Genomic DNA, 14,371 nt, shown 5'->3' on the forward strand with positions numbered 1-14,371 from the left:
GCTAGGTAGATTGACAACCTCATCACTGGTGTTCTTACCAACATGGTCAAAGCCAAATCTAGCTACAGTCGACATGTTCAGCTTGATCGCAATTCAGACAGAAAGGACACAATGGATCTTTTTGGAGCTCCCCTGTAACAAGAGAGACTATTTGGAATATCAATCCTGCTGGCTACTCAGTAGAATCAAGGGAATCAGGTCTGAGCCAGATATGATAGCAGACAGTCTACTCCACCAGCAGCTTCCTGCACTACAATATGACAAAGAGAGTGAGTGCTGATGTCCTGGCTTCGTGACTATGGCAGCAATGTGGGACTGACCGTGGGCCTGTCCAAAGAACATATCAAAAAAAGCCTGCATTGTCCCTTGACTGCCAGAGAGGAAGAAAGCATGGCCCTCTATTCTGCTTGGCAGACAGTGGGGTAGTCTCTAGGCTAACCTCTCTGATCCCAGTGATACCTAAGAGAGTGCATCACAGGAAAATGGCACCAATGTCCTCCATACACAGCCGCTCTAATAATGACAGTGATGCGTTTGAGGACAGACTATTAAATGAAAAGTCAGGGCCCATAACTTCTCTGGGGATATATAAGTCAAAGCAAAAGTGGGGCCACTACTGTCTAAATGTCAGTGTCACAGCATGGGGTGTAGACATGGAGCTTTAGTCGCTAGGTTTATAGAGCCCCATCATTGGACAAGGCCTGTCTTGTCCAAGAGTTATTGGATGAACTTTTATAGGAGGCAGCATCCATAGGGTTGAATAGGCTTATTCTGCTTTGCTAAGCACATGATGTGGAAACATCAGGGAGAAAAAAATGTATATACATTCAAAGTGGCGCCCACGGAAATTCTTCATAGGTTTGGCCAGATGGAGCCTCTGAAAACCTTAGGGTGGCACACCAAGACCAAAAGCCATAACTGAACTGCATGAATTCGATTATGCTGTTGAAGTATATAGGCCAGTTGAAACCTTTGTCAATATGGAGTAAGAATCGCACACTGAAATACTTGGTTTCTTATTTTACAGTTAATATTACAAATTGTCTGATGTGCAGAGACTAATATCTGCAAATTTATCATTTTAAGCCCCACAATGATCCTGTTTTAATGTTATGTATCTTTACATGTCATGCGATTCATTGTTCATCAAATAGGCTGATTGTCCTTTTCCTTAGAAAGACAAATGTACAGCTTGAATATGAAGTTAAGTTTTACAAGATCAAACTACTTTTGTGCTGGCTGAAAAAGCCACAGCTTCTGTGGGGGGGTGTCAATGGCCATCTTGGGGGTGCCACTGCATTCAACTTACGGTGTAGGTTTTGCACCGTACCCTTCCCTCTGTAGCCTGACGTGCACCTCCCCAGAAATGTAACGTTGCGGCGACGCAGACCTCCTTTCTGTTATTGTAAGATGAATCCATTTCCCTCAGTGGAAATGAAGCTTTTATTTACTTTCATTTCACAGATAAGAAACAATTAATTGTGAAGACAATAAAGCCTCCACAAAAATAGCATTTTAAGTCTAGTGTGTGATTTATCCTGGCTTCATATGAGCAGAGGAAATCTCTGCTCGTTGCTAGGCTAATTTATACAATGTAAAATAACGTTAGCATGTTATATGTGTTTGGAAACTGTGTTTAGTATAAGACAGTTGTTTTATTGGTGAACCTTGTGAGTTGTAATGGAGCTGATTTGTGTACTTGTGTTTGAAATGGACTCCATTAAGCCATGTTTAATGTGTGTTTTGAATCAACTAAACTTTACAGCACAGAGGTGTAACTGCAGAGTGACACAGACACACCACCGCACAACTATAAATGCTCTCAACAGAGTAGGCGACGTGCGTAGGGTCTGCCACACAAGTATAAATCCCCCTTTACACTAAACCTTGTGTGATGACACATTCTGAGTAATTCTGTGGACTCACACATTAATGAATGTGTTTGTATGTACATTTAAGGGTTCTTTGTATCCGCATGCACAAGATGTACAAGTGTGTTTTTGATGTCAGCGTGTAGTTTTCATTGTTTGCAGGCATAAGGTTTGAGTGTGTGTTCGGCTTTGTCAATTGTTATTTAAGTGATATTTATGAGTGTCATTATACTTGAAGTGCAATTCAGTGCGTTCTTTTTATCTGTGTGAGTTTTCCACAAGGTATAAGCCGCTGTGTACATTTCATGCACACATGCTTTCACATTTGAGTTAGGAGTCAGCCAGTGTTTCCTGGCGCATTCCCCCCCTCCTCAAAAAGAAAAAAAGAAAAGAGAAGCAAGAGGAACATCTTCCTTCCCTGTTGGTGCATATGCTAATCTTGTTTTTATGCAAATCTGCCAACGCGATTTGTATGTCTAAGTGCCTCATTTTCCATTCAGTGTCGATATTAATATCCTCAGCCGCTCCTTTGATGGGATATTGGTTGCTGCGTTATGTTCCATTTATTATTTCATTTTTTTTCCCCACTCCTCTGATGTTTCCTGACGTGGTTGTGGAGGGGTGTAGGGGCACTCCTGGGATTGCCTGAATGGGATCACACCAAATTCAAGTGGGACTGGGAACACGGGGGTGGAAGCAAAGAGACATAAAAGAGTTTAATGATCTTGATGTGGCTGACTTTTCAAAACAATTTTCTTTTTTTACTTTGGCTTAATTTGGCATTGAGATCTACATGCTTGTTTGATTTGTTGATCTCTTTGCTGCTGGATTCAAGCCTTGTCTTCCTTCTGGTCCAATGGGGAGTCATAAGCAAATATATATAACACAGAGGCAGACAAACAAGCACACACACACACACTAATCAGGACTGCAGTAAATTGAACTTTCAATCCAAGAACTAATGTCACAATTTTGTATCTCAAGTACTAGAAAGACAAGACAAATGTTGCCAACACGCTTGAAAATCAAACGCTCTAAAATTAAACAACTCCGCTTTGAGTTTTTAGAGAAAATTGAGCATACATACACAGATGCAGTTCATGCATGCAAGCATGAGCTGTGCCTTTCAACCCTGCTGTTCAGAACATGACGGTGAGTCGTGCCAACTTTTTGATTTATCCAAAAAAATCTGCAAATGAAATGTTTTTTAACCAACATCCTCTATTCTGTTTCATACGCATTCGCTCGTAATCACAAATATACAAGGCACATAGGCATAAATGAACACGCACAGACTTTCATAGTTTCCTCCAGTATCCTGAGGTGGGGAGAGTGCAGTCTGCATACTTAATTCTGGTTTGCCAGAATTTTCTATTCTGCTTTTCTACCATTTATTTTGTGTTTGTGCACAAGTTAGGACTTAGAAGTATGGGTGTGTTAGAGTGTGAGTGTGGGTGGATATGTCTCTGGGCACATCTCTGTGCATGCGTGTGTGTGTGTGTGTGTGTGTGTGTGTGTGTGTGTGTCTGCACGAGTTAGGGAACATCAAAGAAAAGTAGCTTGGACAGAAAGCCAATGAAGTGAAAATGGACATTTTTTTCCTCCTCGTTTTTTCACGGGTAAAGCTCCTAAATTAAGGTGATACAGATAATCAATTTTAAGTAATGGTCTGGCTCTTGACAAAGCAAACTAGGCAGTAATTGGTCCGGCAAATTAACTTTTTTTTTTTTTTTAAATATGCGCTGAAGTATAAGGCTTTCATGCCCCAAAGCATGCAAAGTGAAGTAGTACCCCTACTTCTGTTCTATTTAGCTACTGCTCATTTACCATAGATTCACTGACATTTAAAACATGGAGCAGAACAATGGTGCATTATGAATACAGTATGTCCGGGTCACTGCGTAGTCAAATGCTGCAACATCACACTTCCAGAAACCATTCAAGCAAGACATTGAGGGTGCATGCAAGGCTGTAGTCATGATTTCATGGCGGACTTGCGCAGATGGCGAACACACAAACTCACACACGCACACCCTGATACAAAGTTTTGAATAATGCAGCACGCTTTGCTATGACCTCCGATGAAATTGCTGCTAATGATGGTAATGCTTAGGATCAATATAATGCATGTGTCCCATTATAGACTATTCATTTGCATAAGCTAGGAATAAGAAATTAAAAGTTGATATCTTCATATATATGCATCATTACATATATTTAATAATTGCATATATTTTACAGACGTGCATCGAAATCATGCATCCTCAATACACATATCCTTAGTCTCTGCGGTGCTATGAATGTGTGCTCTGCTAAATGTGTGTGTACACATATGTTTAAATAAAGGAGGCTGAGCATGGCCATTTTATCTCCTCTCATCTGAGCTTTCTTGCATTTGCATCAGAAACCCAGGCAGGAGTGAGTATGACGTCTATGTGCTTCCTTTTTCCTTGCATATTTTTTTTTTAAACCACATATTTTTCATCTATTTCTCACAGAGATAAATTTCTGGAGTTCATGAACTTGATTTTGTGACAACACAGATCTGTCACTTTGCAGTTTGATCAGCACTGATCGGTTTGCTATTTCATTATTTATTTCTTCTGTTCGTGCTGCTGTAAACATGCTCTTATTCACCTCCCCCTGCGACTGCAACCTCGAGGGCAATAAAGTCTCTTTTAACTTGAGCAGTTGAACTAAAAGAGGTGCTGTATTATGATAATGTAGCTGCTGGTGTCAAGATAGACACAATATTTGATAGAATTGCCCTGTGCTGCTTTATTTATGACTTGAAATACCGCTCAACGGGGAGTATTTACCTGGCCACCAATAGGTAGTATAATACAATCCTAATCCCAGTATCCTAGGAGACTTTATCATATTTTTTCCTCTTTAATTTGGTTATCTGATTCTCCCCTTGTCCCCATCTGCAATGAATATTTTCTCCTTTTAATGTCTTCGTCCCAAAGCAGCTCCAAGCTTGATTTTATAGGCTAATTGATTGGCTTTGCACAGTCAGACTTCAGATACACTTGTACTGGGTTTGAGAGATGGAGATTCGATTTGGATGAATAAGTAATGTCTTACAAGCAATCTTGTAGTGTTGTGTTAAAAAAATTAAATAACAGAAGTTATTTAAGTTTGTTATTTTTTTGAGTTGCCTCTGTCTCCTGAGAAGGTTTTGCAGTTTGGGATGAGATACCCCCAAGAAATCCGCAAGCACTTTGATGATGCCGGTTATATTTTATTATTATCATGATTTATTAAATTGCATATTTTGGAAATAAGTCTTGTTTCATGTTTGATACCAAATTATTTCAGCTGACATACTTCAGCACTCCACATCCTGCTGCATTGAAATACCACCTTTCAAATCAGTAACTACTGCTCCACAGACACAACTTTCCCAGCGGGTTGTACGAAAATGCAATTTCAAAGCTCAAAAAAATCTTTAATTCGATGGCTGTTGAACACTCTGAACCATGAAATAGACGGTTAAAAGAAATAAAATTGGGACTGGTTGTCAGGATTGGCTTTCACCAGCTATGTGTAAATCCATTACCAAGTTTATGTGTCGAAGGGTCGTAGTAATTTGGTAATACCATCAAAACTTGAGAAAGATCTAAGGTAGTAATGACTTTAAAATGTGTGTTAAAAAATTTGGGTGGAGACATCTGTGGCCAAAACATTCTCGCCCCCAACTTGTCAAATACACTTTATACTATGACGCTGTATGTACCGCTGTAGCGTCAAAATAAGCTTCCATGTTCACAGGAAACCACTAAATAAGAAAAATACAACCAATACGTTGTGAAACAGACGCAGTTTGGTCAAGTTTAGGCAACAGATCATGAGGTGGGGTTAAAAGAGGTAGTTTTGTTACGTATCAAAAAACAAGTAAACGCTGACTTTTGGTTTCATACTGGAACGAGAACAACGGTCTTCTTGCTGAAAGTCCTGTGTAAGTTTGACCCAACCCATCCCCCTACAGTCAATGTGGACTTTATTTGTCTTAATACTACATCACCTGAGTTCCTCCTTCAGTCTGCCACATAGAGCATCATAATCCCTTTTGTGACAGAGATCAAACAGTAGGGCCAACGTCTGTTCTTTACAGCACCTTTGCTTTTTTACACAGATCAAAACAATGGCGGCATATTGCCATCCCAGGATGTGATTTTAGACAGCATGCCAGTGTCCCAGAAGCAAAAGAAGCATGGCCGTAACACAACAGTGTTTGCCTCTAGTGTGACACATGACATACACATTGAACAGCACTTTCGAAACAATAATAATGGCATAACATGGTAATAAAAGCAATTTACTGCCCTCGTTATATCCTCCTGAGACCCTGTGTCCTCAAATAAATACATCTCATTTTGGGTTTGCTTGACCTTATACTTCATTCTACTTAACTTAGACCTGTTGTCCTCATAAGTGGACACTTTTTTGCCCCATCTCAGAGCACTGAAAAGACGATCAAACTCAACTATCTCGAGGAAGTAAAGGTCATTACAAGGTTTCTGTCGGTGAACATGCGGAAGATCATTTGCATAATACACTACTCTATGTAAAACAAGATGGCAGCCATCTCCGCCAAGTCGTTCTGCAGCCGATCCCGACACAAAAGTGGACAAGGTCCAAAACCTGATCACATTTTAGTTTCAAGTTTGAAACTTGTTAATTTATGATTAATAATGTTTGTAGTTTGATATGGAATACAATTGTGACTAATTTTAGCAGCAGTAACAAGCTAAGACGCTGTTAATTATGAAGTACTCGTTTGAGGACATTGGGACTTAATTATCATTGACAACGTTTAGTTTTTTTTATCCTTATCGGGTCCTGCTGATCCCAAATAGCTAGGACAAGTCAAAAAATGCATACCAAACAAAAGTTCAGGTCTCAGGAGGATATGACAGTTGATCTTGTCGTCTGCTCGGAGGGTAAGGAGCACCCGGGCCTCACTGTTTGCCCAATTTGTAGACTGTTTTTGTTGCTGTTCCTTGTCTTTGAATTAGCTGCTAAATGCTGCTAGCTGTTTTTCAAATCTCCCAGCAATGGGTTGCACATGTAACATGTCATCAAAACGTCACACCTGTACTGTCTGTCGTCCCGTCTTGCTGACTGTCCTCCACCTCCGCTATCTCTTTAAAGGCAAAATAACTCTGTCCCCTTAGTTCTGCAATTGTACTTTAAAAAAAAAATAGCAAGGTGGAATGAATAGTTTTAATTTATTGCCGTAACTTTTGTATCTTGAGGTGTGTTGTGTTTTTTGGGAAAAATTAATTAAAAAAACATTGTTAAACGGCACAGTAATCAAGCACCCTCTCAGACATGTGGACCATATTAGTTATTAGCAAGCTAACATTAGCTTTGTCAGTTGGTACAGTTAGCTACGCAACACTTACTCCTGCCACACAGTATGCATAAATATTTAACAACTAATCACTATGAAAGGACGTGTTAGTGATGTGGAGCCCCATTTGAATTTAGTTGTGTGGAGGTCTCTAACAGTAAACACATGTGTTATAACTAGGCCAACTTTTAACTGAGTTCAGCGAGGCTTACAATTGAGCTTGAAAAAGAAACGTCATTGAAATGAACAGTACAGTAGCAAAAAGTGACGCAAACACTTCTTGCTGGATCCAGTCCTGATGCTTTTTTCTGTCTGCAACATATATCCACTTTGTTCAGCTGCTTAAAGATACGCTGATACCATGTTTTGCAGTATTTAAGGATATTTCACTATTTACCAGCTCCCCACATCTCCGTACTTTTTAATACCATCGTCTTCTCCCCCTCTCTCTCAGCCTTCTATACTCCTGCTCCTCTGAGCCATCCTTCACAGAGTAGACTTAATTATTTATCGCCATGATTTATTTAGCTTTGCTCAACACAGGACCAGCAATCTCCATCCTGCTGTCTCTAACTTTCTCTCACTCTGTCCCTCACCATCTCTATATCTTGCTTTCTATCTTTCTCCCTGCATCTCTCCAAGTCTGCTCCTCTCTCTTTTCTCCCCATCTCTTTCAACAGAGCTTAATCTCCACTTGTCTCTGGCTGAGCATTTCTGTATTGTTTTTTTTTTAAGTAACCTTCTTCTTTTCTTGGCCTTTCAAACTTTTTCAGCCCCAAATCTCTTTTGTATTCTTTCAGATTCACTTATAATCTTCTCTCTTTGTCATGTTCATGTGTTTTTTTCCTCTCCTCTCTTGACACTCATTAACCAGTCCTGTCACTCATCTTTTTCTATTTTAGAGTCTCCTGTTCAACACTTCTTTTTTCTTCTTATATCTGTCGTTCTATTGTTATTACCTCTAATCTCTACTAGCAGTTATTTTTGTGCATGCATCAGTGCCAGTGTCACCCAGCTGAAACACAGGTTATGTAGGCATTGACCTTGCGTTCGGTAAAACAGCAACAGTCATGAAGTCACGTTCATTATCTGCAAAGTTTTTGTGCAACTCCGCTGCTCATTTATTCTATTTTGATGTATTTCATCGTCATCTGTTGCTAAAATGGGATGAGATGTGCAATAAAGAAGAAAAAAGAGGAAGGGAGAAGGAAAAAAGATCAGAAACATTTTTAATACTTTAATTGGTGTTTGAAGTGTTTGAAGTCATCGGATTCTTTGGATCCTTTGGTTCCCTCTATATAGTAACTGAATGCCCTGATACTTTCTGAAGCCAACTTACCACATTCATTTCCTTGTCACGGCTCGAGCTGCATGACTTCAAATGCCAGATTGTCCATTCCTAACCTCCATTTTCTTTCATTTAGCAACATGTAAGTGAAGCTTCATTCTTAGTGTTTCTTTTCCATTGAAAGTGGAATGTTTTTGCGGAGGTCAGAAGGTCACCTCCTTCATGTTTTTTTAAGGAATGTGCTCAGACTCATTTGATTTCTCGTGTTTCTCTCATTCTCTAACCCTCTTGCCTGCAATGGGATGCTCCGACCCCTCCCTCTCTCCCTCATCCCTCATCCCCATGTCGTGTTTGTGGGTGTTTGCAGTGCATGGGCTGTGGGAGGAGTGGTCGTCATGGAGTCTGTGCTCTGTGACCTGTGGGCGGGGCTCCAGGACACGAACCAGGAAGTGTGTGAACGGAGGCGGGGCCTTGGCTTGTGGACGGCCCGAGATTCAGACCAAACTCTGCAACATAGCAGTGTGTCCTGGTTAGTACCATCCCCATTTACATGATACACCCACTCTTTCTTTCTTTGCCTCTCTGCCTATTCATGCATGACTTCTTCTTCTTTTTCTTCCAAATCACAAAGGTCAAAAACAACTGGGTTACTGTGACGGCTCTAGAGTTTACAGTCATATGCATTTACATTGTGTGTTCTTCCATTATAGCTCTTGTAAGTGTCTTGCTCTCCTCTGCTAAAATGTGGACTAATGCTGCATTCATGTCACATCGTGCAGACCAACCTGCTCTCATTCATAGGTCATCAAATACAGACGCTTTGTCTCGCCCCTCTGCGTTTCATTGCAATGCTCAGGGCAACCTGTATAAAACTTCTGAGTAAGGTTTAGAATAAAGATCGTGTTTTGGGTTAAAATAAGTACATTTTTTTATGCCAGTGCACAACAACCTTACATAAAATCGAACTTTAGTCTCCTGGGTAAAAGTCCGCTGTGTTTGACCCAATCGTCCTCCCCTCCCTCCAACCCTATGCAGACTTCCTTACTCATTATGCTTCTTCAGTTGCTCTCAGCATTACGATTTACTGTGGATGGGCTCACATTGAAGTTATTTCAACAAATATTGGATGAATTACGATAAAGTTTGATACAAATATTGGTGTCCCCTCAGGATGAATGGGATAACAGTGGTTATCCAAATCCCATCACAAGGTTAAAACTGTAGTTTGTCCAGCGCTGTCGACTTTGGTTTATGATCAAATACCTGAAAAACAAAAGACATTACCATGAACTTCAGATATACTATGTGTTTGTGCTAATTAGCAAAGGTTAGCATGCAGTGTGCTAAACTAAGATAGTAAAAATGGTAATGATTGTCATTGTGAGCAGTGTTAATTTTGACAATAATTTTAGATTTAGTCTTAGTCTCGAGACAGAAATCCTTATTAGCTTTAGTTACATTTTAGTCATTTTCATCCTTCATAGTTTTAGTCTAGCTTTAGTCGACGAAAATTCATGACATTTTAGTCAACTTTTGGTCAATATGTTTTACCTTTAAACTAATTAAGTTTGGCTAATTGATCTGTCAGAAATTAGACTCTGGACAGGTTGTATAAAAATTTCATTTAGACATTTTTTTCTACAACTACAAATAATTTCCACACACTTACAGCTTTAGGGGCTGATGTACGAGCTCACAATTACTGATAATCATTTGAAGAGCTCAACATCTCTGTGGTCTCAAAAACTTTGACACCACAAATAAATAATCTGAGACAACTAGGATTCGTAGTCAGATTCATTGTAAACTCTGATTTATTGATCTCACTGTAAAGAAGCAGATAAATAATTTAATTAAATTCTGAATTCTTTCTCAATCTGCAACATGATAGTCTTGAGTTTAAATTCATGTCTCACATAGTTGGTGAATAAAACTAAACTTTCAGCTGTCGGAGAAAACTCAGCTGAGTTCAGACTATTTACTCACAGCACAGCTACACTCACAGGTAACTGAGCCTTCTACCTGCCTGTCAAAAGCATCAACCCATAAACCTACTCGAGTCTGTACTGAGTGGAGTCCTGCAGGGATCAGCTGTGATTTCCGGCGGCAGGTGGCTGCTTGCTCTGCTGCCATTCAGCAGCTAGTAACACATCCTGGCACCAACTATTTACTTTGTTTACCAGCCTCCAGTTCTCGGCATTCAGTGTCTAACATTTTTGTCACGTCTCGTCAACAAAAATGAAACATAGATTTCATCTTAGTTTTTATTGTCAGGATCTATTTTTAGCTCGTCATAGTCTCGTTTTCATCATAGAAAAAAAGGTCACTGACAAAAAGTTTTTTATCTTAGTTTCTGTCAAATAGTTAATTTAGACTTTTCAAATGTTTAGAATGTGACAAGGTTAGCAATGAGAGTAACCAATTTGGAATAATGCATTAACACTTCCACTTTGGAATATTGGGAACTTTAAACCATCCCGATCTGCTGACACAACATGAATGCAGCATAATGTCATCTTCCCTGTCTGTGTATGGTCGCTGCTTTAACTCCTGTATCCTCACCAGAGTTCTCACTTCCATATTCATCTGTGGGCAGCCATGGGAGTCATGCCCATTTTCAACTCTCACTCAGCCATCCACAGGGCTTGTAGCCTAGCAAAGCCTTTAGGTTGGACTTCTCTTTTCTCGTTTCCTCCATGGTTGGCTTGGTTTAGATTGCTGAGCTGTCCGGCAGTGGAGCTCCTCGGCTATTGTCTCTGAGATTACCTGTTAGGCCTATACCTTGTCAAGAACAGCAATAAGTCGCTGGTGCAGCCCCATCTAATTCTGGTGTGGATGGGGACCTCGGGACTTTATTCCAATCTGACTCAGACTGTCCAGCTGAAACATCTTTATCAGGCTGCATTGGAGTGGAAAGGGGCGGCACAGCGACTGAAATAACGTCTCAATAGAGCAGACTGAAGAAACAGAAGGGCAGGTTTTCAACAACAACCACCGCAGCTAATCACAGAGCAGCTTTCTAGATGTAAAAACCAACATCTACCTATTAGATAGGGCACAGTTCAAGTCTTGCACAAAGAAAAGCCCTTGGCATTTTTAAGACTTCAACTATACTTCAGGCATATTCATTGCCTCTGTGCAATTTTAATTTTGTATTTCAAGTGTCCCTTTAGAAAACCACTTACTTTGAAAGCATTGACATTAGAAGGGAATATTAATTTCAGTGATTTAATTTCAGTCGGTGCTTTCTGTGTGCCAGAATGTAAATGGTTTCTACACAACATTGGAATAATGGCATTAATGGGCGCACAGACACTAAAACATAAGACGGTTTATTGCAAAACTGGTGACTGCTTTCTGAATAATAACTATTTCTTTATACCCTGAATTGATTTCAGTCCAAGTGAGAGCGCGTGTGCTTGTGTAGTATGTAATCACTCACAGGCTGAGCAATTATCACAGGGTAAGTGCTTTTTATTTATTTTTGCAAAGGTAAAGTATCCTGCATTATTTCCCCCTAGAAAATAATATATACTTATATTTATGTGAATGCTGCCGGAGCCTGTCCGGGCTGGAGCTTTTTTGTGTTCCCACGCTCCCTGCCGACTAATATACTTTTATTTTGTATTTTATTTTATTTTTATTTTTTTGGCTTTTATGTTTTTCAAAGCAGGGGTTTTATAAGGTTAATATTTAAATAAAACAAAACTGTCCCCATTGCCAGACAAAGCGGCAGCAAAGTTATGTCTCAAAGGGAGGAATATGGAGACGTCGTAATCTAAAGTATGGCCTCCGGGATGTTTTGCCATGCTGTTTTGGGAACAGTGATGGAAAAAGAGGGTTTGGGAGAAAGGCTCTTCCTTCAAGGGCCTCAAGGAAATCTGTGTATGTGTGTCCTCATATGGTTTATGTGTTTGTGTATGAGTGTGTGAATCTATCACAACAGATTCAGCGTGCTTTCGGGAGTTCAAAGGCAATGGTCCTTTGAAATGATGAATACCAGCACAGGCCTTTTGGCACAAACGTCCATGCATAGAGAATAGAGCTTTGATGGATCTTGTATGTGTGTGTGTGTGTGTGTGTGTGTGTGTGTGTGTGTGTGTGTGTGTGTGTGTGTGTGTGTGTCAGTGATTTGGTCTCCCTCCCTTTACTCAAGACCATATACTGTGCCATATGTCTATACAACACTGTGTTAAACCTGTGTAGAGTTAAATCAGATTTGATTCCTTCAACTTAATCCCTTATCTCTCTTCACAGTGGCTCATCTCTCATGTAGACACACGTCGTCACATCAAACAAATGCACGCATATGTGGGCAGAGCTGCAAATGTTAATATGACAGCTGTTGCATCAAATAAAGACTATCAACAGGCTAAGAGTAAAAGAAAGCAGAAATGTCATACATGAATAATTAATTTGATCGTATCAGACCTTTTAAAGCTATCGTCAAGAACTAAAATGCACTCGTGTGTAGGCAGAGAGCTGGCTAGGCATTGCCTTTATGCCTGCCTTTTTTTCTCACAACATAAACAGTCAGTTCATAGCCGAGCATATGCTGGGATTAATGGCAATGTCTTAATTACAGGCCAATTAATAGTTTGTGTCTTTGGCAAGAAAACGGCTTCCTACGACGGAGAGATGCCACGCTACAATGCCTGCTACGTTTCTATATGCTGTTTTTTTCTGCTGGAAAATGTCTCTGCTTACACTGCATGTCTATCTTGTCTTGAATGCTTCTGATATTCAGTACTTCCTGCTGAAGAAACTGTTGTAATTTCGCCATAAAAGCATTATTTAGCCTCTTTTTCTGCACTACAAACAGCTTTCTACGACCAACTCTATTTTTTACTCTATTTAGTGCAACTCTGTGTGTTCCTGTATTTGTGGAGCAAGTGTTTTCACACTGATATAAAGATGAGGAGATGGTTTGTTCTTCTTTTGGAAGCCATTCCGGACTTGTCACTTTAATTACTCAGAATTAGACTCGGGAAATGTCACGTTAACGCTTAAATTCTAGCTCACAGCACATTCTGTTTGTGTCATCCCCCCCAACACAGTGCTGGCCCCAGCTAGTTGGAACACTGTGCGAGCCACACACACACACACACACACACACACACACACACACACACAACGTGATTGACCACATTACCAAGGAGAGCTGGCAATGCTTTCCCACTTGGGAGAACCAGACAAATACATTTACTGCACTGTACTTCACTTTCTCTGCTACTTAAAGTCCCTGTGTGTACAGTGTGTGCCTCTATATATCACTCTGAGCTGAAACAAGAGCAGTTCTCACTTTGAATTGCTATTCTTGTTAATACAGAGACAAATCGACAGGCTACTGTACAATCCTACAGCACGTACACAATGGCTATGCAGCATTGTTCTCTTTTAGCCTGTTAAAATGTATATGATAAAGTGTTAACCTTGCTCTAACTGAATTAATTCTACACATATTCAGAAATACTTAGCTGTAACTATAAGAGTATATATTTCTTTTTAGCATAGTTTTGTCAGTAGACATGGAAATATGGCCTCTACATCAGCTCGTCTTGACTAAAGGTTACATTAAACTGATTAAATATAAATCAAACTTTGAATTCTATTAGCTGCAAAATGATTAGGTCTATGTGTAATGTGAGTGGTGTAACTTAAAGTGGAAAACTCACAGAGAATTGCCACCCAACTCTGCCCTCCTCAGCTCTGTCAAGGTTTTACAGTCAGAGTAGCGACTAGCTAGTGACACAGTGAAGTGCTAAAGAAGTATTTCTCTGCTGGAAGGACGGTCTTTTCATAAAACTAGGCTGTCTCCAGTAGAGGACACATTTACTTTGATGCTACATGACT

The 14,371-nt window shown here is 39.9% G+C and overlaps 1 protein-coding gene across 2 annotated transcripts in view; it reads left to right on the plus strand.

Annotated features, from left to right (window-relative positions):
* The window catches only part of adgrb2 (adhesion G protein-coupled receptor B2), a 316,757-nt gene that overhangs the window by 185,994 nt on the left and 116,392 nt on the right, over window positions 1–14,371 (plus strand). For both annotated transcript variants that reach the window (XM_049602672.1, XM_049602673.1), the window contains exon 5: window positions 8,886–9,047. In XM_049602672.1, coding sequence (XP_049458629.1) covers window positions 8,886–9,047 — 162 coding nt within the window. The remainder of the gene's footprint in view (window positions 1–8,885; window positions 9,048–14,371) is intronic.

This window comes from Epinephelus fuscoguttatus, linkage group LG17 (genome assembly GCF_011397635.1).
Source record: "Epinephelus fuscoguttatus linkage group LG17, E.fuscoguttatus.final_Chr_v1".
NCBI lineage: Eukaryota > Metazoa > Chordata > Actinopteri > Perciformes > Serranidae > Epinephelus > Epinephelus fuscoguttatus.